Below are 24,539 nucleotides of genomic sequence, written 5' to 3'. Positions count from 1 at the left end.
TCTTTAAGGGACTGGTGTGCCATGCTTCTACTTCTACGTAGCTCTCTGCTTTGAATCCTGAATAACCTCTGTACTAAAATAACAATAATTAGGGGTGCCTGGGTGGCTCGGCCGGTTGAGTGTCCTTTTAGCTCAGGTCATGATCTCACCATTCTTGAGTTTGAGCCCCATAATGGGATTGCTGCTGTCAGCACAGAGCCCACTTCGGATCCTCCATCCCTCTCTCTCTGCCTCTCCCCTACTCACTCTCTCTCTCTCTCTCTCAAAAATAAACATTAAAAAAAGAATAACAATAATTAGACACCTCTCAGACATTGCTCCCTTCTTTAGAACCCTGCCATGGTCTTCAACAACACTAAAGCCTTAGCTTCTTTAATAAAGATTATTAACTGGTCAGAGTATTCGGGGGCTTTAGAAAATATCCTTCTTCACCTAAGGATTCTACTCGTCATTCAAGACCTATCTAAAAGATTTCCTGTGTTGTGAAATTCACCCCTAATCCGCTGGCAATATTAGTGCTATCCTTTAGGTTATCATACCACTTTGAACACAGTGCTACTTCTATAGCAGGATTGAGTCTATTGTGCATTTTTAACTTTTAAAATGTCTTTTCTTAGGAGTGCCTGGGTGGCTCACTCAGTTAAGCGTCTGACTTCCACTCAGGTCATGATCTCACAGTTGGTGAGTTCAAGCCCCACATCAGGCTCTGTGCTGACAGCTCAGAGCCTGGAGCCTGCTTTGGATTCTGTGTGTGTGTGTCTCTCTCTGCCCCTCCCCGACTTGTGCTCTCTCTCAAAATTCAAATGTAAATAAATATTAAAATAAAATAAAGTGTCTTTTCTTAAAGGTAAGTGCAAAAAGGTTAAAATTTTTTATGTATTTAAAATTATGTATGTAGTCATCCACTTCCACTCCTACTCCTGGACTTTGAACTCCTCCAGGGCCTGGAAGCTATATGATCTTTCTCTGAATCCCTCAACAGGTTTTGCAGTACCTGGGCCTTAAGTAGGTTGGCATACCGATCATCTTCAGCACCCATAAAAGAACTTAGAATCTAATGGAGTTCCAGGACAAACAAACAAAAAATGTATATACAAGGCAAAGATGAGCAGAACCACCTACAACAAATACGGTATCAAACTACTTTCAAGCGTACAGACTTTCACAAATGACACTGGGTTAGTTCCTAGGCTGTGGGCTTTTTGAAGGCAGGGCTCATGTTTCATTTGTTCATGTTCATTTGCAGCACCGAGGCACAGTGCCTGACATAATACACGCTCGAGGAGTAGAAGAATTACATAGCCTCACCTTTAAATACGCCTTTTATGAGTGGTGCTACTGCTGTATTGAAGACTTCTTCCTGTTCAGTAGAGGGGTCAAACACAAAATCGTAGGTAAAGGATTTGTCAGTACCAACCACCACCTAGAGAAGGCAAAGAACAAGGAGTAAGAAAAAAAAATGAAAGGCAAGACCACGCCCCTCACTGCCATTTGGCCCCAGCTGTTCAGAGGCCAGCCCAGGACTCGCCTACGCACCTGTGGCTCCCCGGGTACGAAGGAAAGGCACATCTGGCAGCCCTCACTAATCTCTTTGGGGACCAGAGGGCGACATCGCAATGCCACTCTTACTGGAATTCCCTTCACCTCTTCCTTCATGATCCTACCGCAGCACCGTCTCTGAGGGGAGAAAAGAAGACACTTGCTGATGAATTTTGGTAGGTCAGGAGGGGTGGGAGTTCCAGTCCTCCTCGGAGGGTGGGATGGATTGGTTACGGAACTCAGCAGAAGCGGCGGCAGCCTCCCCATCCCAGGGGGGGTTGCTGCCTCAGGAAAGTCACTGTCCCTCAGACAGGGCAGCCCGTCAGCCCGACACTCTGAAGAGAGCGAAGTGGAGTCTGAAATGAAAAGGAAAGCCCCCGGCGGAGATGACGACAAAGAACCAAAGCCCCACGGTACCAGGAAAGGCAGATCCTGAGCTAAGGTATGCCCCCTTCACTCACCAAACTAAACGTCCCTTCCCCGATCTCCCGCCGCCCTATCTCAGCCGGAGCTTTAACCGCCAAGTTTCAAATCGGTCCCTGAGACGCCAGCCAATCGAAGCACAGACAGCTTGCGGGCACAGCACACACGTCGGCGCGCGTAGGAAGACGCGTTGGGAAGGGGCGGGCCTGCGCGCCGCACCCTGATCCCGCCCTTTGCGACCCATCTGAGCATCCGCTTCCGGCTTCCAGAGTGAATTGGCGGCGAGCGGAGGCTGAAGTCCCGGAGGCCTGCGGGTGGGTGAAGTGGTACGGCATTTGCGCGTCGTGTGCGTGAGACTCAGGCAGGATGCGGGGCGGGGACCTGGGAGGTGGCTGGTGGTGAAGGAAGGCTCGATCTGGGGACCCCCACCATTACTGATCACATGTAAGGAATGTGGGGGCGGTGCCCTGCCCCGAGCCCCTGTGGACAGTTGGAGTCAGCCCTCCCTTGGACTCCGAGAATAGACAGATCTTTTTAGATGCTCCCGATTTCCTGTTCTCTAGAATGAAGATGGTAACATTTATTTGCAGTATTGTTGTGAGAAAGGAGATCATCTCTATGGATTACCTAACCAGTTGCTTGGCATCCAGATCTTAAGCAAAGTTAAAAGTTTTCTTCCATCTTTTTTCTTCCTTCTCTCTCTCAATCTTTATCACCTAGAAGTGGACTGAGTGCATAGACCAACAGCCTTGGGACGGATTGGGGTTGTTTTCTGGAGCTTGCTGGACTGCTTTTTGAAGCTTTTTTTTTTTAATGTTTATTCGTTTCTGAGAACGAGAGAGAGCACAAGCGGGGGAGGAGCAGAGACAGAGAGAGGGAGACACAGAATCCGAAGCAGGCTCCAGGCTCTGAGCTGTCAGCACAGAGCCCAACGCGGGGCTCGAACTCAAACCATGAGGTCGTGATCTGAGCCAAAGTGGGAAGCTTAATTGACTGAGACACCCAAGTGCCCTGCTTTTTGAACCGTTTTTATCAGCTTTGAGTCACCCTTCCTTCCATTCAGGGCTTTGCTGGAGATGGACAGCCGGATTCCTTATGATGACTACCCGGTGGTTTTCCTGCCTGCTTATGAGAATCCCCCGGCATGGATTCCTCCTCATGAGGTGGGAATGCTTGAGTAGGGGGTTTATCCCTTTGGGCATGAGATGATATATGAAAGGTAGGATGCTGGGGTTAGAAAAAAGCTCAGTGGAGAGTGAATTCTAGCCTTTGTTGTAGCCAGGGGACCCAGAAGTTGGATTCTGAGCCACTGGGCCCATTGGGGACTTCTTATGTTATTGTCCTGTCACAGTTCATTCACACCAGAGAATTCTGGAAATTCAGAGCCTTAGTTTCTATCTTGTCAAGGTAAAGAGATGGGGAGCTACTGGGCTGTTGACATTTCCCCGTGCTATCCATCTACCCATTTAGACAGTGTTATCTGTTTTACTTAAAACTGAGTCCATGACCACACCTTTTCCTGACTTCAGGGTGATACATTTATATTCAAGATGAAGGTGAGTGTAAAATCTAAGGCTGGTAGTAAGATTTCTGTGGTTGCTATGTCTTGCAGAGGGTATACCACCCAGACTACAACAATGAGTTGACCCAGTTTCTTCCCCGAATCGTCACACTGAAGAAGCCCCCTGGAGCTCAGGTGAGCTTATGGAACAGTTGAGTCTTATTCCAGGCTAGCTCTGTCTGTTCCAGGCCCAGAAGTTGACAGTGGTTGAGGAGATGGATGGTAAATCTGGTAGGGAGGTAAGGAAACTTTCTAATGGGCAGAAAATCTGAGATACCACTTCCACAACTTCGACTTCTCTCTGAGGAAGGAACATGTAAGCCAAGCTATCATGTATAGTTACGCTATTAGATGTTTTTGTGTTTGTGGTCTATATTGAGTCACCTCCCCTTTTTGTGCCCTTACAGTTGGGATTTAATATCCGAGGAGGAAAGGCCTCCCAGCTAGGCATCTTTATCTCCAAGGTATGTGTGCCTGGTAAGCTACCATATTGCTACTTCCCTTTGTTAAAGTTATCAGAATGCAGAATCCTGATGTCCTAAAGCCTGGGAGAAGGATGATTCAGTAGACTTACAGAAGGTGCATAATGGGTACACCCTTTCCCATTTAAAACTTCTCACCCAGCAAACCCTCTGTTTCCCTACACTGTCACACACACAAAAACAATAGCACCTTACATTTGAAGAGCACTTAATTTTAATTACAGCCTTTGAAATGATGTCACCTCAATCTTACATATTCTCTCCTTACCAACAAACAGGTAATTCCTGACTCTGATGCACATCGAGCAGGACTTCAGGAAGGGGACCAAGTCCTAGCTGTGAATGATGTGGATTTCCAAGATATTGAGCACAGCAAGGTAAGCACAGCATTTGTGCTGTGGTGAGGCAAGAAGCCATCCCCAGTAGGAAGGTTGGACAGGATTAGACTGATCTGTAACTTGATCAGAAGGAAGCTCTGCTGGGGTGCCTGGGTGGCTCAGTCGGTTAAGCATCCGACTTCGGCATGGGTCGTGATATCGCGGTTCGTGAGTTTGAGCCCTGTGTTGGGTTCTGTGCAGACAGTGTGGAGCCTGCTTGGGATTCTTTTCTCTCTCTCTCTCTCTCTCTCTCTCTACCCATCTCCTACTCACGCTTTCTCTCTCTTAAAATAAATAAACTTTTAAAAAAGGAAGGAATCTCTGCTGATGAAGTATACTAGGAAGAAGCAGCTATTAGTGACCCAGAAGGTTGGAGTGGCCAACTTTCTCCTGTTATGATACTGTCCTGGGTCATATCTATTCATTTGTACAAGCTGCTGTGTTCCTTCCAGGCTGTTGAGATCCTGAAGACAGCCCGCGAAATCAGCATGCGTGTCCGCTTCTTTCCTTACAGTAAGTGCCACTCTCTTTTTTACTTACCTGGCAGGGCCCTGGGTAGGAACTCTTTAAATACTGATTACTAAAGGCCCCGCAAGTTGGGGAAGGGGACTTGGGAGCTCAGGCCTATAAATAACCTACTCGTTCCTTCCTTTCCTTTCTTCTTTTCCTCAGATTATCATCGCCAAAAAGAGAGGACTGTGCACTAGAGAGTTGCAGCCCATAGCCCTCCACATTGAATCTTCTAGGATAAGCTGACTAGGCCTCAGGGAAGCCTCTTGGGAAACTGTAGTCTTGGCCCCACCCTGGCAGAGCAGAGTAGGGAGGATGGGGACACAATGACGCCCTGCCCCAAACCAGCTAGCCATCTGCATTACCCAAACTGTATTGCAGTTTTTGTTCCCTAGTGTTCCAGATAAGCTTCATTCCCTGAAAGAAGGATGATGATACCTAGGTATAGCCTGTGGAGAATCCCGCTAGAAAAGGCAACTGACATTTATTGAATACCATGTGCAAGACAATTATGCATAAGTCATATCGTTTTCATTAGCATATAGAAACCAAAAGAAAAAAGAATCTCGGGGGCCTTCCACCCCATCTACCTGGCCATCTCATCCCATCCTTGCACTACCAGTCTCATACACTCTGGAGACTCCCTGGGACTGTTCCCCCTGCCCCATCCTCTGCCAAAAAAAGTAAAAGGCAATGCTGAGGAAATGCTGGTTTGACTTTTGGATGATACTGACTGGGTTTGCAATGCTATTGAGTCCAAAACAAAAGTTCTTCCAAAGAGAGGAAAACCAATGCAAGTAACAGCAACACTATACCTACTTCACAACCATCTCTATCTGGCCAGTCCATTAGGGAGGCCCGGAAACCTTACCTTCAGTGTAACTGAGGAATGGTATAGGGTTAGGGGTACTGGAAGAAGCAGCGCCCCTTCCCTCATGAGCTTTGGACGTTTCTCTGCTGAGGATGGTATTAATGTCATTATCTTCTCCTTCCCCAGATTCTTGGATCTGGTACACAAATGAAGGGGGAGGTTTGGATGCATTGCTTTCAGGGACAGCAGTAAGAAATTGGTTCCCAATTTCCACCTTGTAGGTTGAATGGTACTGTTGACCTCCTTGTCTTCTTTACTCCAGCCCCCAAATAACCTGCCATGTTCTTTGTTGCCAGTCCGTTGTTAGAGATTCCAGGCCACACCTTATGCCGTTTCTATTGGCATGTTTAAAATACCCATTCAGAACAAAGTTTTCTAATGAGATATGGGGTGAAGTACCCCATAATGAAAGTCCCAAATTTGCCTTGAAAGAAGCCTGGGAAGCTTAATTATGTATTTCCAGGCCCTTCCCTTGGGAGTGATTTTGTTGATCTGAGGTGGAACTTGGAAATCTGAATTTTTAAATCTTCAAATATGGAAACAGTCCTAAATAGTATATCTCTATGAGGAGTTTCTGGCTTGTTCTACAAATCCCATCTCAGCTTTACTATGCGCTATTGTCAAGTAGCAACATTCTAATGAGTAGAACTGAAGGTAGAATTAGCTGTCTGCTTCCTCCGAAATCCCACTCCTAGTCTATGCTCCTATTTGCTGTGCTGCCCCCCAGTGGCCATCTGAAAAACTGGAGGCTCAGATACTTGCACAAAGGCCTATTGGTTGAGTGAGTCTACTGAATGTTGAGGTCCAAGACTCTCCCTGACTCTCTCTGTGGTGAATGGGTTTTTTTTTTTTTTACCATTTATTTATTTTTGAGAGAAAGAGACAGAGCATGAGTGGGAGAGGGGCAGAGAGAGAAGGAGACACAGAGCTGGAAGCAGGCTCCAGGCTCTGAGCTGTCAGCGCAGAGCCCAACATGGGGCTCAAACTCACCAGCGGTGAGAAAATGACCTGAGCTGAAGTCGGACGCTTAACCAACTGAGCCACCCAGGTGCCTCTGTGGTGAACAGGTTTTAAGACAACTCATCTAAGAAGTGTGGTAAACGTGGTAAAAAGTCCCAGCAAGGTGCCATGAGCCTAAGAGGCAAAAAGCCTTCTGCCCTAAATTGGTTCTCACTTTGAGATACTTGGAATGGTTCTTTGTTGGTACACTAGCATGATGTAGTTGCATTGTAAAGGTACAGGTATAGTGTGGAGAAGACATGAGCAATAACAGGCTGAGGCAAAAGGACCAGTCATTTATTGAGGGTGTAGATAAGAAAACAGTGGGGAATGAACTGTATTGGCCTTTGAGGTATCCCAGCTGTTGTAGACCTGCATCCCCTATAGATATCTTTGAGCAGTAAGAGAAAGTAAGGTGGGGTTCCTGGGCCCTGCAAGAACTTTCCATCCCATAGCTGCAAGAAGCAGTCAAGAAAGAATGATAGCATTTTCAGGGGTTTTGTTTTGTTTTGTTTTGTTTTGATTTTATTTTAGAGAAAGAGAGAGCATGAGCGGGGGAAATGGGAGAGAGGAAGAGAGAGAGAATCTCAAGCAGGCTTCATGCTCAGCGTGGAGCCTGATGTGGGGCTTGATCCCATAACACTGGGATCATGACCGTAGCTAAAATCAAGAGTAGGACGCTCAACCGACTGAGCCACCAAGGCACCATTCAGGGTTTGTTGTGCTCCTAAGTTCAGGAATTGTATGAAAGCTTAGTAAGTATCCAGGTATTTAAACTGTAAGTTTGAGGGGCAGGGATGGATTACTGGGAAGCCCAAATGCAATAAATTAATCAAATTAGGCAGAGACTAAGTTATGAAAAGGAGCAATAGATTTTGATGCCTGACTCCATGGAGGGCTTCAGTTGGATTTCAACCACTGAGGTGTGTGTTAAGAGTAATGTTACTGGGGTCAAATCTCAACTATTCCCAGGGAAGCTGCTAGGAGACCCAGAAGAGGAATTCTGATCTTAAATCTGTTGCTTGAAGGCAAACCAGGGAGCTACTTTTGGTTAGTCCCATTTTCCCTTAAATAGTCAGGCCTGGCCATCAATTCAGCAAAGGGTTTGCCTTCTCTGCTTTATACTCCCTGTCCCAGCAAAGCTGGGAGAAAGGATACTCCTCTTCCTTCAGTGGAAATGAATTCTAGATAGAAGGGCAGAAGCCATGTACTAGAATAGCTATGTGTGTGTATGTGAAAGTCCAGGTTCAGAGACAATCCCAGGACTTTGTACTGCATGATGGGAAAATGACCCTTATACCAACCCCAGGATAGGACAAGCCAAGGTTATCCAAAAGAGTAAGCAGTGGGGGGGGGGGAGGGGAGGGGGGGTTAGCTAGAGCTAAGAGTGCAACAGAAATATTATAAAGGGAAATGGGTATTACATATTTTACGTTGTTACCAGTTTTGGCACTGGTGTCAAACATCCCATTGAGGTCTCTGGATTTTTCCTTCCCATTGTCTGCAGAGATTTGTCTGGACAAATGAGAACTGATGTAAGGGACCAGATAGCAGTAAGTGGTAACTCAAAGTGGATACGGATAGATCCTTCTGAGGTATAATGATGCCTCCACAGGACAGGAACCATAGAAGCCTTCAACCCATCATCTTTCTGGTCCCTGAAACTGGTAACTCCTTCCATGTCAATACAGCACAGTAGACCCTCCCCATAGAGATGGAACCCTAGGTGTGCCAGAAGTTGTAGTTATACCTTACCTTTTGTTGTTCAGATCAATGTTAGCCACTAACACGATGATGATGTCATCATCTCTTTCTGTGCATACATCTTGTACCCACTTATGTGTCTGCTTGAAAGCATTGATGTCTATAAGACTGTTGTGGAGAGTTGAAACATTTAGTAAAGGTTTAGAGAGAATAATGTTCTTGCACTTCCACTCTGCTAGTCTTACCTTCCTATTGTTTCCCTCAATCCCTTTTTCAAATAAAACATGCCATAACAGTCGTGATGTCCTAGACAGCCACAGCCATAGTCGAACCATGTATGTAGCTAGGAATTTAGGCTTCAAGAGCACTCCTGGCCAGCTGTGTCCCATAGCAGCAGCTGAACCTGCATAAGAAAATGTCTAGAAAGGAAAGACATTTGCTTTTTAAAGGCTAGAACTTAATAAAGGAAAAATAAAAAGAACCAAGGGAACAAGGTCCCTTAAAGGTGGCTGCTATGGCCACAAACCAAGTGGCCTACCATCCTTGCACAGGTCTAATCTCAATATACTGTTTTGATTAAGGAAGACCCTATAGAGCAGCAGATTTAAGGATTCAAAGCCTCTTGGATTTTGTTATAGGTGGAGATTAGATGAAGGCAGAGAAAACAAAGCAGGGTTTGGTAATTTGGGGAAGCTTCATATTTTTCTTCCCCTTAATTTTTTTAAGTTTATTTTTTAAGAGAGATACAGAGCGCATGAGTGGGAGAGGGGCAGAGAGAGAATCCCAAGCAAGCTTTGAGCTGTCAGTGCAGAGCTGGACGTGGGCCTCTAACCCATGAAACGAGATCATGACCTGAGCCAAAGTCAAGAGCAGGATGCTTAATCAACTAAGCCACACAGATGCCCCTTGTCTTCCCCTTCTTTATCCACAGATAATCTAGGCTGGTGCTACTCTACTGTTATGAATAGGCCTAAGAGGTTGAGGTTAGTGATATGAGAGTAAACATTCACTATTTGTCCTCCCAAGTACTTGATCTTAGGAAATCAATTCCAATGATTGCCTGCAAATGAGAATCAGATACTCCACCCCTCTACTTCCAATACCAGGTAGTCTCAGAACCAGAAGTGAAGAATGGCCCTTGAGAAGGTTGTCCTGGCTCAGCTTCTCAGTGCTTACAATAGATAACTGAGAAGATTCCCTAGGTGAACTGGCTGAGGAGTGGGCAAAAATGTATTGTGTGAGGGGCACCTGGGTGGCTCAGTCGGTTAGGCTTCCGACTTCAGCTCAGGTCAGGATCTCACAGTTGGAGCCCCACATCCGGCTATGTACTGACAGCTCAGACCCTGGAGCCTGCTTGAGACTTTTGTCTCCCTCTCTCCGTCCCAACCCCGCTTGCGCTCTCTCTCTGTCTCTAGAAATAAATAAACATTTAAAAATGTATTGAGTGATGCCTTGGTGGTGAGCTCACCTGGCAGGCGCAGTTGAAGCTGTATGTAGTACGTGCCCCGAGTGGGGAGGATGAGCGGTATCCTCCCCACTGTGTGGTAGGTAAGTAGGCCAACCATCACCCTGAGCGAGGAGGAGGAAATTGGTTTCCCTGACTCTCCCCCACGCTCCATACCGTACAGTACCGTCACACCTCCCGATCTCCAAAGCCCAACCAGATACCCCCCCTCCCTTCTCTGCTCCCCCAGATTTGTGCAGAGACTGTCGCAGTGGTTTCCAGGAGAAGCCTCTGGCTTCCCTGTGGGCCTCGCCTGCGCGGGTGGTGAGAGAGATCACACAGAGCTCTCAGTCCAACCGCTGCTCTTTGCCTTAGGCGCTGCCTAGGGCCTGGGAGCATGGCCACGCCCACAGCTCTTGCGGCTCGGGGCTCAGGGAGGAGAGGTCGGTGATCACCAGAGTGAGGTAGTAGGGTGCTGCAGTGGTAGCGCTGGGGTAGGGATGGCCAGGGCCCTGAGGGAGAGTTGAAGGACCCACGGAGGGTGGGTAGCCTTGGCAGAGGAAAGTCGGGGGTCTTTTAGGGGAAAAGCACACGCTACAGAGTAACCTACTCACTGACAGGGGCAGAAAGTGCTGTTCTCTAGTGCCGTTACCCTCCCGGAGAAGGAAATACCAAAGATATCGCCAGGTATGTCTTGGACAAGCTGATTTATTAGAGCGTTACAGTAGGGCTCCCACACAGAGGCACCAGAGCTTGGTGCTCAGCTTCCCTCATCCCCCTCCGCCGCCAAAGCCTCCTGGCTCTCCTCCCCACGGTGCTCCTGACGAGCGAACTCCTCGATGACTATGTCCTCAGAGCTTGCAAAGCAGAAGAATGGAATGGAGGGTTAGGAACAACTTGTTGGGCATCGTCCACGTTCACTCCCTTTTTGTGATCCCTTCCCTGCTTCCCAGCTCAGATCCTCAGCCCCCTCTCCATAGCTAACCACTCTGGCTTGTTTCCCTAAGTTCCCTCCCCAACCTTCCAAACACAAAAGTCCCTCCCCACCCACCCTCTAGAGCACTGGAGGAGAAATAAAAATGGAAGGTCAGAAGGAAGGAAGGGATCGAAGCAGTAAGGGCGAGGTGGTGGGGGAGGAAAAAGAAAAAAAGAAAGGATGAAGGGGGAAGGACGATTCTGAGAAGAGCAAGGGGTGGAGGGCGTATGAAAAGCACTGAACTATGACACGAAGCTAGAGCATATGTTTCCACTGCACAGTATTGAAAGCAACACTCCAGGGAAGCTTTTTAACATTTCCATCGTCATAAAATGGAGGGTGGCAATGGGGAAAGGGGAATGGGGCATCCAGGCCTCACATTACCTTACCTAGCACCCTCTGTAGCAAGCATGGAGTGGGGAGAGGAAAATGCAGTTGAAGCTGATGTGGGGTTCTTCAGTAGAGTGAAGAAGTGTTTCTCTTCCCCCTCCTTTTTTAACCCTCTCCTCTCTACCCCCCCCCCCCCAACACACACACACACCCTGAAAACCTAGGAACCCAACCTGCCTATTGCTATATAGTCTCTACCCAAACTGCCAGTCCTTGATTCAAGAGATCAGAACTGCTTGGTCCCCAACACTCAGGACCACCACTCCTATGAGTCCCACCCATCACTCACCATGTGATGGCTTTGGATGCATCAGGATCAGGGGCAGCTCCACACCAACATCGCTGGGAGGATTCCAAGGGAGAGTTATGGATCTCCCCCAAGGCAACTCCCTGAACCTCCCTCCCTCAGTTTTCTGGTCCTGGGATGTCCTCAGACACACCCTTGGCACTCTTTTAGTCTCCCATTCTTGCCCCCAGGCCCCTCTCCCCATGGCTTCCCCATAGCATCTCTTACCTGGTGATCAGGTCGCCTAGGATGCTGAGGGTAGAATGACACCCTAAAATTAGCAGCTGGAAATGAAAGTGGCAACCTAGGTTTACCGGGGGGTAAGGGATCAGAAGGCCGACCCAGCCGCAGAATGGGCTTCCAGAAGGGAAGGTGGCTTGCTCACTGAGCTCACAGGTTTGGGAAACTGGTCTGGGGAACAGCTTGATTGGGTCAGTCCAGCTGGGAGGAAAACAAAAGTGGCTCCCCAGCCCCTGCCTAGACAGACCCTGACCCCTCACTCACCCTCCACCAGACACCATCAAGTTGACTCTCACTTTGTAGGACACCAGGATCCCCAGCAGCTCCTTGTTCATTCCAGGTTGAAGACTGGAATGAAGACTGGTGGTAGTATTCGTTTTTGTGTGTTTGTTAAGCGGGGGGGGGGGGGGGGGGGGGGGCAGTAATTTATTCAGTCCCTCAGTCCCTTCCTGTGCACCTTTTCTAACAGGCCTCCCATGCTCTAATCTCTCCTACTCATGGAAATCACATTTCTGCTCCTTACATCCAGTTTTACCATGTCACCCTCTGCTCAAGAACCAACATCTCTGAATATAACTACTTTCTGCTTGGCTTTCACGACCCTTAACAAACTGGCCCCACTCAGCCTCTTTAACCTTTTCTGCCCTAACTCCCTAACACCTGGGATACAACCTGAGCAGACCCAACCTCTCTCCATACTCAGAACATGCCATGCAGATTCCCACCTTTCTGGCCTTTGCCTATGCTGTGTTCCCAATCTGGAATGCTCTTTCCTTCCTCTGTTGCTATCTAGATCCTGCGCATGCCTTAATATCTAGCTCATTTAGTCTTCTCCGGGAAGCCCACTCCAGTTATGGTGTCTTCTTTTAACTTCTGTTGAATTTCTAATCTGAACCATGTGTGCTATCATTTAACCTTTCGATTGCTTTTGCATTCCTCTTTGTTCCCCATCTAGGCCATAAATTGACTGAAGGCAGAGCATATCTAAAACTTCTTTATATCCTCCCATATTACCTAGCATAGGAATGAGCATGTAACAGGTACTCAGTGAAAGCTCACTGATTGGAAAGTAAGACACAGAAAACTGTATGATATTGGGAAAGTCTCTTCATGGCTCTGGAATACTGATCCTTTATCTATAAAATAATGCTGTTTGGATGATTTCTAAGGGTCGGTCTAGCAATGACAATCTATGGTTATAAGATTGATAAGGCATGGAGAGGGGCAGGGGATGATGAGCACTTGTCAGATGGTGGCAGATGGCTTTTGGTGGAAGACACATCTAACCCTAGGGCTTCTAAAGGTATAGGGCCAAATGAATAATTGGATAGAATTCTATCAATTCCTATTATATCATTCTCCTTCTTTGGCCCTTTTCCTCCTTCATTTCTCAGCTCCTAGCCTTTTCACTCCATTTCTGTCTTCACTAGAGAGTAGCCACTCTAGAGATCATGGCGCTACAGCCAGATGACACATAGTAGAATCCTTTCCACCTCTGCCACTTATTAGCTGTGCAAGTTTGGACAAGTCCTTTCGTCTCTCTGAGCCTCAGGGTCCTTAAGTGTAAAATAGAATAAGAACACATATCCAGCCTACTTTAATGGGATTCTTACAAAGATATAGTATATATATATAACACTTTGTGAGCTGTGAAATATTAGACAACGCAAAGAATTTTCCTCTCTTTCCTTTCTTGCTGTCTGTGACCTAAGCCTGGCATTGGTCCCATGGACATTATTTAGCTTATTCTTGGCCCTCAGGCCTGCAGGGATCTCTGAACACTGGCCTAGAACCACTTAAAAAGAAATAGGTAGACTTCATTGCAGGTGAAACCTCAGAACTGTATACATGGCATGCAGAATGGGTCACAGATAGAAAATGGAGGCTGGTAATTACATTTGAGCTTACATTGTGCTAGAGGCCAGATTAGTATCACCATGCTTGAGTTTGCCATCCAGTGCCAGGCCCTGTTTCTGGCAGTTGGCAGCCAGGAGTGGGGTTACTGCGAAGCTCTTAGAGAAGTTGGAGTTAGCAGCTATAGTCTCCCTTTAAAAGGAGAAGAAGAAAAGAACTTAGACTAGGCTTGCCAATTACATGTACTTTCATTCCCAAGAGTATCTTGCACAATTCCACAAACCTACTGGAGTATCCAGGAGAGCTGGCATGCCTGACTGTGCAGAGGGGGAACAATTTGCTCTGGTGGGAAATCCTTATGCCCTTGACCTCTCTCAGCATTTTGATGGTCCTGTTATGGGTATCCTCCCTCTAGTTCTCCTGGGAATCCCTCCCTTTCTCTACATCAGCCCTTACGTTGACCTTCCTCAGTCCTGGGCTCTTACCCTCTTCCTTCTTTCCTGAACCCCCTTCTTTGCTTCCAGTCCCTGACCCTTTTGCCACCAACCCACCCCTTGGCTCTCTGACCCCAGCCCCAGTGCCAGCTCACGTGAACTCCTGAATGAACACGGTCTTGGTGTACTTGTCTAGGGAATACAGGACAACGTCTGTGATCTGGTCGACTGAACAGCCAGGAAAAGCACATGACTATAATCAGTTAGTCATCCTCAAGATCCCAACTCACCACCCTCAGATGTGACCTTATTCATGGCTACACTATGCATGATGTACTAAGATATGCTTATGGACAAAGATATGTATTTTGATAAGCCTTCATTAAAGGGAAAGTCTAGATAAATGCAGCCTGGATAGGTGAGGCAGGATTTTGGAAAAAGATGTGTGGATTAGGGACCAGGTGCAGAGGGATAGGAAAAGAAACTCACCTGAAATCTTGATTTTTTTGATGACCTTGTTGGTGCAGTTGTTGATAGAAACATTGACAGAGATGGGTTTGCCATGGTAGTGAACCTGGAGCAGGAGGAGAGGCTCATCATGAGGTTGGAGGGAGAACACCCAGATCAAGACCTAGAATTCTGTTTCCTTAGCACTATTGCCACCCTGGCTTCCATACCTGTCTACCCAAGTAGGAAATCAGTGAAGAATCAGGGTTTCAGAGGGCTTGCAGGGCAGGGGGTAGGAAGTGGGGGGGGGGGGGGGCGGGAGTCACAAACCTCCCTGTCCATCCAGGCCTGGAGTTGTAGGGGCTGAGATGACAAAAGGAAGTGGCGGATGGTCTGGGCACAGGGACCAGGGCCTGGTTCCAGGGGTGCAAACTGTACTTTTCGAACCACCAGCCGCACAGAGTCTCTGAAGAGAGGCCAAGAGGTCAGCCAGAACATCTCTGGGACTCATAGAGCTCCATGCCAACCCCATGGCCCAGTCCTGGCTTGGGGTTGGGGTGGAGGTGAGGTAAAACCTCCCTCAGAGAATTCCAGTAGACCCTCAGTGTTGACATCTAGACCGTGGGTCAGCAGACTATGGCTCACTGGCCAAATCTGGCCTGTTTTTGTATGGCCCAAGGCTGAGAACGGTGATTACATTTTTAAATGGTTGAAAAAAAATCAAAAGAACGATAATATTTCATGGCATGTGGAAATCATATAAAATTCAAATTTTAGTGTCTATAAATAAAGTATCAGAAGACAGCCTGGCTCATTCATTTACATACTATCTATGGCTGCCTTTCACACTCCAATGGCAGAGTTGAGTAGTTGTAACAGAAACAGAAACCATAGGGCTCAAAAAGCCTAAGCGTTTATTTTTTGGCCCTTTACAGAAAAGTCAGTTTACTGCCCTGGAGCAAAGAAGAGAAGTCAGAGGGGGATCGGAGCTGGACATCTGAGTTGGTGGCAGTGGTACTATGGAGGTTAGAAGCTGGGCTGTTTCTGTCCTGAGATCAAGATCTGTTTCCTGGCACAGGCAGGGACTCTGGAGAGGACCAAAGACTACCTCTTGGAGATTTTCTCCTCCAGGTTTTCAGCACAGAAGCTCTTCACTTCAAAGTCAATCCCACAGGCCTGCAAAGGTGAAGGGGCCAAGAGAACTCACTTCTAACACTGCCTATCCTTTCCTCTTGGGTCTATAAGGAAATGCCTGACCCCATCCCTTAGCTGTCCATTTTGCCAGTCTTTTTCATTTGTCCCTCTGTCCTTCATCCTAGCACTGACTATCCCTCTTTCTCAGAACCCAGACCTCACCTTTCCCGCATCTTCGGGACCTGGCTGCAGTGTCACCGAACAGGGCAGGTTAACAACCATCTAGGGGATCAGAAGGAGGTCAGCAAACAGAAGAAATAGGGATCCCCCCCACTTTGTTTTCCTTCTGTAGCTTCCTCTCTTAACATTCCCTGGAAACCTTGCCCAGGATTTGGGGGCCAGTACCTGCAGGGTAAAGGGGTAGGCATTGTCCCCCAACTTTTGCAGCAGTCGCTCCTGTAGTACTGTGAGGGGCCCCTGGGTGCTGGTGGGCTCAGGTGGGAACACTTGCTGCACCTGTACATACAGATCTTTGCGGAATGTCAGACCGATCACGTCCAAGTCATCATGGCCATAGCGAAAGGCACATGTCAACATGACAAACACTGCAGGCAAAGGAGGAAAAGAGAGTGAACTGTCATGCCCGAGGGAGAAAGGAAGTTCTTAAATGGCTCATAGGAAGACATGGAGAGACAATGTAGTATGATTGAAACCATATGGCCATGAAGAAAAGGATAAATACATTTGACTACAGTAAATTTTCAAACTTCTTTTCATTAAGAGTCTTTATAAATACTGAAACAAGCAAAAGCCTGGGAGAAAATATTTGCAACATATATAACAAACAAAAGTTTAGCATTCCTAACCTGAAACTAATGGAACACTGTGTGTCAACTATACTTCAATAAAAAAGCTTCACATTTGTGATACATAAAGAACTCCCACAAATCAATAATTGAAAAATACCAATATAGGAGTGTGCAAAGAATATGAATAAGCTCTTTGCAGAAGCACAAAATAGAATGGCCGATAAGACAGGAAAACATGTCCAGTCTCATCAGTAATCAGATAAATGCAAACTAAAACCACAATAAGATAAAATTTCACACACATAAGACTGTGAAAAAATTTGAAAGTCTGCCAATACGAAGTATTGGTGAACAAGTGGAGCAACAGGAGTTCATTGCACACTCCTGGTCTGAGTATATATTAGTACAACAACTTTGGAAAACTGGCACTATCCAGTAAAACTCAATCTGCTTGTATATTATGACCTAAGAAGAATTTAGAGGAACTCTTGCTCATATTTATGAGGAGATACGTATGAGAATGTATTTGCATCAGTATTTGCCATAGCATAAAATTGGAAATAATTTCAATATCTATCAATCAGTCAATGAAAGAATGGGTAATACAGTTATGGTATGTTCCTATAATAGAATGCTAAGCTGAGCTTAAAATAAGTGAACTAGCACTCCATGTATTAACGTGGGTAAGTCTCAAAAACTATTGAGTATAAAAAAAAAGCTAGTTTCAGAATGATATGCATAATCTGATATTGTGTATATAAAGTTTAAAAGCATGTAGAGCAATCGAGCAATACCAGAGCTTCTCACAGATACATAACTATTAAGTAGAAGTTATAGGAACATCAGAGGAATAATAAACACCAAATGCGAGATAGTGATTCCCGGGGAGGAGGAGAGGAGGAAGGGGAATGGGATTAAGGAAGGACACATGGGAGACCAGTTTGTTCTGTAGTTCTTTTTTAAAGCTAGGTGGTGGGTACAGGGTATTTATTACATAATTCTAGGGTCAGACTATCTGGGCTTGAATATGACTTGTACAAATCCCTTGAGTTCTCTGAGCCTCAGTTATTTCACCTGTCAATAACAGGATTGCACTACAAGCTCTCCATATGTTCTTTAGCCTTCACAACAATCCTCTGAGGTATTATTATCTCTGCTTTACAGGTAGAGACAATGAGCTCAGAGCCATTAAGTGACAGCCCAGGATTTCAACCCAGGCCTTTTGACTCCAATGCCCACGCTTGTGCATGCCCAATCTAACTCATAGGAATTAATGTGAGGAGTTGACGTATGAGAAATCACTTTGGAAATTGTAATTATAGATTTGAATGACGATGATGATCATGGGAATATTGGCAGAAATTGAACAGTTATAAGTGAACTCATGCTTTGCAGCTGATGCCTAAAATTAGGGGAAAATAGCTGCTTCAATGAACTATGAGGGCTTCAATGAAGAGTGGGATGGGGTACAGAGGGCTACCTGTCCAAGGACAGAGTGATAGAGATTGAGGGAAGAAAAGATGTAAAACAGGGGTTTGGAATCTTACTTCTATCAGGAGCCCTGACCCAAAGGAAAGAAAACTACCAACAGCCACACACTAGTAGAAAGCAACTTATTTCAGTATTTTTAAGAGATCAAAATATCTACTGAACAGCCAGATTATCTGCTTCTAAAATTAAGCACAAGGAAAAGGAATCTATATTCAAAAGATACAATGAGGACTGACAGTAATGATAATGGTAGTGTTTATAAGGACTGGGGCAATGGGCAGTCTCATGTACTGCAGGAGGGAGAATCAGTTGATAAACAATTGATTTTGTAAGGCAGTTTGGCAATAGAAATCTTTAAAAATGTCTGAATGCCCTTCGGCCATTGTTTTCTTCTCTAGGCATTTAGTCTAAAGAAATGATTGGACCAATACAAAGGACATATATATGTTTGTGTACACACACACACACACACACACACACACACACAAAGTATATATTTTACAGGGTTATTTATAATAGCAAAAAATGTCCAATGATTGAAGGTTGGCTAAATATATTATGGTACCCCCCATGCAATACATTGACATAGGTGAAAAAGAAGATTAGAAAATATTTATAATATAGTCTATTAAATAAAAATATAGCTATTTTTGCACGGAAACTATGAATGAATAGTAGCTAAAATATTATTAGTGATTATCTTTGAGTGACAGGATTGCAGTCTCTTTTTACTTCATCTGTACTTTTTAATTTTTCTACAATGGAGACATACTTAACAATTTTCAAAAGATATGACAAATTCCCCCCTTGGTTGTCAATTACAGCCAATTAAAGAGGGAGAGAAAGTGGGGCACCTGAGTGGCTCAGTTAGTTAAGCGTCTGAGTTCAGCTCAGGTCACGATCTTGTGATTTGTGGGTTCGAGCTCTGCATCAGGCTCTGTGTTGACAGCTCAGAGCCTGGAGCCTGCTTCGGATTCTGTGTCTCCCCCTCTCTCTGCTCCTCTCCACCTTGCACTCTGTCTCGCGCTCTCTCTCTCTCTCTCAAAAGTAAATAAACATTAAAAAAAATTTTAAAAAGAGGGAGAGAAAGAAAAGGAAAAGGAAAGAAGGAAAAAAGGAAAGGAAAAGACAGAGAAGATGAGAAGGAGAGGAAAAGAGGTGACCGGAAGGAAGCATGGGGAGGGAGGAAATGAAGATGAGGAATAAGACAGAAAAAGATCAGGAGGGGTGAGGCAGAAGGTATGTATGTAATAGCCCGAGGTGAGGGCGGTAAGCAGATGAATTGTTATTGGCACATCCCCCTGTTTGCAAGTGGGGAGGGCATCACCCCCCTCATCCTTCCTGGTTCTTCAACAGTTTAGGATCATCCTTTTTTCGTGCTAGAAAATAGCTTGTTTTCATTTTTAAAAATTCAACATCTATTCTAAAGTTACTTATGTTTGGGTTTATTTTACAAATAATACATATTGTGTGAAAATCAGAAACTACAAACAAAAAAATCAAAGCTCTGCCATCATACATTATATTCCAGAGATAACTGCTGTTAATATCTCTTGCACTTGTGGGGTGCCTGGGTGGCTCAGTCAGTAGTGTCTGACTTCTGCTCAGGTCATGATCTCATGGTTTGTGGGTTCAAGCCCCATGTCAGACTCTGCACTGACAGCTCAGAGCCTGGAGCCTGTTTGGATTCTGTGTCTCCTCTATCTGCCCCTCCCCCACTCTTACTCTGCCTGTCTCTCTCTCAAAAATAAAAAAATTAAAAAAATTCTTGTACTTGGTTCCCAAATTTGTTTCTATAATTAAACATAAGGGTACCTTAGCTATTTATGACTTCTTCCTCATTGCCTTTTTGAAATTGAAGTTTTTACCTGAGATCATTGTAGATTCACATGCAGTTGTAAGAAATAATACAGAGAGATCCCACATAGATTTTTGATAAACAACATATCTTTCACACAAGCACATATACTGCCCTACCACTGGCCTTTATCACTCAGTAGTACAGTGTAAGCATGTTTTACATCAACAAATGGAACTTGATAGAAAAAAATGTCAGAAAATGTGATGCAAATATGGGGCACCTGGGTGGCTCAGTCGGTTAAGCATCCGACTCTTGATTTCGGCTCAGGTGATGATCTCACAGTTTCTTGGGTTTCAGCATGTCGGGCTCTGTGCTGATTCTGCAGAGCCTGCTTGGGATTCTCTCTCTCTATATTTATCTCTCTGGCCCTCCCCAGCTCGTGCTCTGTCTCTCTCAAAATGAATACATAAACTTAAATTATTAAAAAAAATATGATGCAGATAAAATTATCTTCAAAAAAGTAGAAAAAACATAAAATAGCTAAGGAACAAACTTAAGAAATATACACAACTTCGGGCGCCTGGGTGGCTCAGTCAGTTGGGTTGCGGACTTAGGCTCAGGTCACGATCTCACGGTTTTAGAGTTTGAGCCCTGGGTCAGGCTCTGTGCTGAAAGCTCAGAGCTGGGAGCCTGCTTCGGATTCTGTGTCTCCCTCTCTCTCTGCTCCTCTCCTGCTTGTGCTCTCTCTCTCTCTCTCAGAAATGAATAAACATTAAAAAAGAGAAATATACACAGCTTAAATGAATAATAATGTAAAACTCTACTAAGGGACATAAAAATGATGCAAATAAAAGGAAAAAACACATCTTATTTCTAGATCAACATGTATTTTTTAAACTAAACATTTCTTCCTGTAGGTTATTCTGAAGATGTGCTAGGAATGTGAAAAATGATTTCGGTTTTAGAAATACAGAGTAATTGAGAGTCTTACACAAGTTGGTTAATTTACTGGTTATTCCCCAGAATTCCTCTGATATTTAAAACTGGCTGAACTGCTTATCCACACTGTTTGTTTGTTTATTATGTTTGTTTATTTTTCAGAGAGAGAAGGAGTGAGGGAGAGGCAGAGAGACAGAGAATCCCTAGCGGCTTTGTCCACACTGTCAGCATTGAGCCCAATGCAGGGGCCAGCGCACACAAACCATGAAATCATGACCTGAGCTGTGCTTACCTGACTGAGCCACCTAGGTGCCCCTATCTCATAATATCTTAAAGGTTATGTTTGAACTAGTATTCATCAATTTGTTCTGAGCCTTTTTCAAGTCAAACCCAATTTTCAATCTAATTGGATCAAAGAGTAAAAATTATTTTAGAAAGAAATGAGAAAATATTTCAATGGAATCTTGATCTATAGTACTGTGGCCATAGTAATGTCTCTTGTTGTTACTTGCTAGAGTTATTGTTTTCTCTGTTTCTTGGGATTTTTTTTAACAGAAAAGATAGGGGGTTTCCTTCCACAGAAGAGGTGGGAAGATAATACCAGAGGTTGCAAAATGGCAATATGAGGGTCATATCCAGCCTAAGAAAAAATAACATTTTTTGATCTATCCAGGCCTTTAAAAATCTTTTAGTTAGTTGCCAACATTTGAAAATCAGGAAATTTGCATAAAAATATGGATTTCTGGAATACTGGATATTTCCATAGCCAGTGTATGCCCATGTTCATTTTAACAATGAAGCAATAGTACTGCTGACAATAATAAAGAAAATCAGAAATTTTAGAAAGAAACTATTTTAAGTCCAGCACACATGTCAATTCTGTGTAATTTTGAAAAATAAGATTTTATTTCTGGTTTAGAAATCCATTTCTATTTCTATTTTGAATATTACTTGGGGAAGAGGTACCATCATCTGTTTAGGATTTGGGCCTCTGAAGGTCTTATTCTGAGCTTTATTATTTCCAGTTCTTTTCCAACAATCAGAAAATTTGGCCACACTGGGCAAAAATCCCCAGTTGTTAGCCCCCACCAGATGAGGCATCCACAGTTCCAACCACTTTTTGGTTTTCTTATACCCCTCTAGTCTACTTGCCCAGTCTACTCACTCAGGTTACTTGTCTGGTGTGTGTGTGACATTTCAGTTGGGGGTCCCTGGCACATACAAAGGCCAAAAGAATTTTTACTTACTCTTTCGACCTTTTAAGTAATCAGGATCAACCAAGACTACACCATCTGTGTAGAGAAGGAAAAACAGCACCCTGGTCAGGAAAAATCCTTAGACTATGAAACAGAATCAATCTCTGAAATACTTCCTCCCATTTTTCCCTTTAATTGGCCTCATCTTCTGCACGCCCCTCTTTTTGTCTTTCTTTTAGTCCCTGGCTCCCATTCCCCTTCTTCCAAGGATCGTTCCCTTTTTGGACTCACTGACCAATGGGATCCACCATGTCCACATGGTCCACGAAGTCCCGTTTCCCCAGGTAGATGGCAAGCTGTTGTGGAACAACTTTGCATGTTATTCTCTTAGTCATCTTTTTTGTTTGTTTTATTTTATTTTTGAGAGACAGAATGCAAGTTGGGGAGGGGCAGAGAGAGAGGGGGACAGAGGATCTGAAGTGAGTGAGCTCTGTGAGCCCGATGCAGAGCCCAAACTCATGAGCTGTGAGATCATGACCTGAGCCAAAGTCAGATGCTCAACCAACTGAGCCACCCAGGCACCCCCATAATCATCTTTGAGTGGATTTCCCCCTGAGACCTTGAAGGATGTACCCAACTATCCCTTTTGCCCCCTCATTTCCCCAGCTAGTCCAGGTTCTCTCACCTTCCCATTGGAGCAGGTCTTCTTATACACCCTATAAAAAGAAAATCAGGAAGAAAATAGGGATGGTCATTGGGAAAGAAGGGAAGAGAAGAAGGGAGAGAAAAGAAAGGGAAGTGGGGGAGAAAAAGGGAAATATTCCTAGGATTAGAAGAGGCCCAAGGAACATGAAATGGTGCAAAGGTGGAGGTAATTGGAGTAGAATTCAAGCTATAAGTTGGGGAAAAGTTGGAGACTCCACTACCCCAAAGGCAAATACTTGGATTTGGGTAGGGGACAAGTCACAGAATCAGAGAATTAGAAGGAGTTCTTACTTACCTTGACATGTTGGCCATGGAGTTGATGTTGAGCCTTTTCTGAGAAGAGGGAAAGAGGAGGAAGGCTCATTCATTTGGTCCCTATTCTTGCCCCACTCTGGATTACCATCCAGACACACCTAGTGTGGTGTAACCTTTCCTCCTTAAATACATGCCTCACCGCTATCAAGTGCCCTATATTCTCCCTCCTGCCAAGGTTATTTATTCAGTCATACTCTCACCCATCCCAGACACTGGGGGAAAAAAACTATTTTTACAAATTGTTGACTAACCATATTGCCTATTCTCCAGAAGGAGCAAGGCTTCCTGGGATAGCTGGAGCACTCTTGAGCACCTTCATTGAGAAGAAACTTGTCTGGAAGGGGGCTCAAGAGAGGCCTCCATCCAGACAAGTATGAGGAAAATTGGACTGGATGAGGCTGGACATCACCTAACACACAGTAGGTGTCAAGATATGTTTGTTAGATACATGAATAAATGAATGAATGAATGAAGAAAAATGGATTCTGTCTGCTTTTGCTCCTGCAGTGGATTCTGAGCCTGAGTTCACCTCATGGTGACCTTAACTCTCAGCTAAGAGAGGAGAAAGGTGTGGGAGAGAAGGGGTTGGTGTCCTCATGCTCTTGGCAGAAACTTCCATGGAGGTTGAAAGCCTTCCTTGAATCTGTTCATCACTCTCTTCACCTTTCCCTAATTTTCCCAGTCTTATCCCCATCCACGTCCCCAGGTGCTAGACCTTGGAGTAGGGACCCTGAGAGAGAGGGAGATGTCTGTCTAGTGCTTCTCTTTGATGCATATTAGGTATGGCCTGAGGGGTGAGCTTAAGGGAGATTCCAGAGGTCTCTCACAGGGTTTTCAGCCCAAGTGCCTGCTAGCTGTGTCAAGAAAGGTGCTCCTCAAGTGCTCCTTGATATGTTAATGGGGATGCTAAAGGCAAGGGATATGGGACCTAGTACAGGCTAGAAATAGAGGACTTTGGACTGTTACCTTGGGAGAGAGATGAAGCTCACATCCGTCTCCAGGTCTGGTTGCTATGCTCGCCTCCTCAGCCTCTTATACTTAAGGTCCTTTGAGTTTAGATTGGTGGGGGTCAGCAAAGAAGAATAGAGTTATGGGAGGGGGGCATAAAATACTTCTTTATAAATAGCTCAGGTGCCAAGAATTTGGAAAGCAGATTAAAGACTAAAAGATTAGTGGCTAAAGATTAGCAAGTTCTTGCTGCTGGGACAAGGTGGGGGTAGGTGTTGAATCTGATGGTGTTAAAGTCAGGGGAACTTGCGAAGAAGAACTACAGAGTTTTGGCTTTATGAGGCATTGAACCTGAGGACTGGGATCAAAGGGGAGTCAGAGACATTAAAGGAAAAGCATGGTGAGGGATAGAAATAGGAGGACTCAAAGTATAGGCCTTTGTGATTCTGAAAGGAGAGTGTTGTGTCACACACTAGTGTTTCTGTATCTCTTGATCAGTTATTATAGGCCACACAAAAGCCAAAAGTTTGGGAAAGAGTGCCCCTTTCCCAGCCCCACACCACGTGGGACTTAGGACTCTTGAAGCATACTGTTCAGAAGCCTTGATTATCCCAGCTTATGTGCACAGCAGGAGTCAATCTCCTGTAAGTGGGGGTGGTGATTG

The 24,539-nt window shown here is 45.0% G+C and overlaps 3 protein-coding genes across 25 annotated transcripts in view; 1 reads left to right on the top strand and 2 right to left on the bottom strand.

The window, feature by feature from the left end:
* Positions 1–2,137, bottom strand: part of KIF4A (kinesin family member 4A) — a 119,676-nt gene extending 117,539 nt beyond the window's left edge. For 3 of the 4 annotated variants that reach the window (XM_053202425.1, XM_053202426.1, XM_053202427.1), the window contains exons 1-2: positions 1,537–1,951; positions 1,309–1,423 (exon numbers count right to left, since the gene is read on the bottom strand). In XM_053202425.1, coding sequence (XP_053058400.1) covers positions 1,309–1,423; positions 1,537–1,806 — 385 coding nt within the window. In that variant the 5' untranslated portion in view covers positions 1,807–1,951. Of the gene's footprint in view, positions 1–1,308; positions 1,424–1,536; positions 1,952–2,000 lie in introns of those variants that run through there. The other variant, XM_027053685.2, reaches the window with a different exon arrangement.
* A 10-nt stretch (positions 2,138–2,147) lies between these two features.
* PDZD11 (PDZ domain containing 11) overlaps positions 2,148–24,539 on the top strand; it is a 25,574-nt gene continuing 3,182 nt past the window's right edge. The window contains exons 1-9 of one of the 12 annotated variants that reach the window (XR_008290131.1): positions 2,148–2,276; positions 3,026–3,125; positions 3,575–3,658; positions 3,931–3,987; positions 4,284–4,382; positions 4,835–4,895; positions 15,473–15,562; positions 22,147–22,251; positions 23,198–23,346. Coding sequence is in view for 10 of the 12 variants with exons in the window: in XM_053202438.1 (XP_053058413.1) it covers positions 3,039–3,125; positions 3,575–3,658; positions 3,931–3,987; positions 4,284–4,382; positions 4,835–4,895; positions 15,473–15,562; positions 22,147–22,251; positions 23,198–23,304 (690 nt within the window). In the remaining 2 variants the exon portion in view is untranslated. Of the gene's footprint in view, positions 2,309–3,025; positions 3,126–3,574; positions 3,659–3,930; positions 3,988–4,283; positions 4,383–4,834; positions 4,896–5,054; positions 8,633–15,472; positions 15,722–22,146; positions 22,252–23,197; positions 23,407–24,539 lie in introns of those variants that run through there. The other 11 variants (XM_053202438.1, XM_053202440.1, XM_053202441.1 and 8 more) reach the window with 11 other exon arrangements.
* Positions 10,466–24,539, bottom strand: part of ARR3 (arrestin 3) — a 24,318-nt gene continuing 10,244 nt past the window's right edge. The window contains exons 2-17 of one of the 9 annotated variants that reach the window (XM_053202437.1): positions 22,908–22,948; positions 22,593–22,623; positions 22,203–22,263; positions 21,959–22,003; positions 16,077–16,276; positions 15,894–15,953; positions 15,646–15,713; positions 14,868–15,003; positions 14,580–14,664; positions 14,246–14,318; positions 13,711–13,848; positions 12,067–12,150; positions 11,791–11,814; positions 11,566–11,618; positions 11,276–11,285; positions 10,466–10,767 (exon numbers count right to left, since the gene is read on the bottom strand). In XM_053202437.1, the coding sequence (XP_053058412.1) occupies positions 10,671–10,767; positions 11,276–11,285; positions 11,566–11,618; positions 11,791–11,814; positions 12,067–12,150; positions 13,711–13,848; positions 14,246–14,318; positions 14,580–14,664; positions 14,868–15,003; positions 15,646–15,713; positions 15,894–15,953; positions 16,077–16,276; positions 21,959–22,003; positions 22,203–22,263; positions 22,593–22,623; positions 22,908–22,924 (1,182 nt within the window). In that variant the 5' untranslated portion in view covers positions 22,925–22,948 and the 3' untranslated portion in view covers positions 10,466–10,670. Of the gene's footprint in view, positions 10,768–11,275; positions 11,286–11,565; positions 11,619–11,790; positions 11,847–12,066; positions 12,151–13,710; positions 13,849–14,245; positions 14,319–14,579; positions 14,665–14,867; positions 15,004–15,645; positions 15,714–15,893; positions 15,954–16,076; positions 16,277–21,958; positions 22,004–22,202; positions 22,264–22,592; positions 22,624–22,907; positions 22,949–24,539 lie in introns of all 9 variants that reach the window. The other 8 variants (XM_053202429.1, XM_053202431.1, XR_008290130.1 and 5 more) reach the window with 8 other exon arrangements.

Source organism: Acinonyx jubatus, chromosome X (assembly GCF_027475565.1).
Source record: "Acinonyx jubatus isolate Ajub_Pintada_27869175 chromosome X, VMU_Ajub_asm_v1.0, whole genome shotgun sequence".
NCBI lineage: Eukaryota > Metazoa > Chordata > Mammalia > Carnivora > Felidae > Acinonyx > Acinonyx jubatus.
This window is presented reverse-complemented; position numbering and strand designations above follow the sequence as displayed.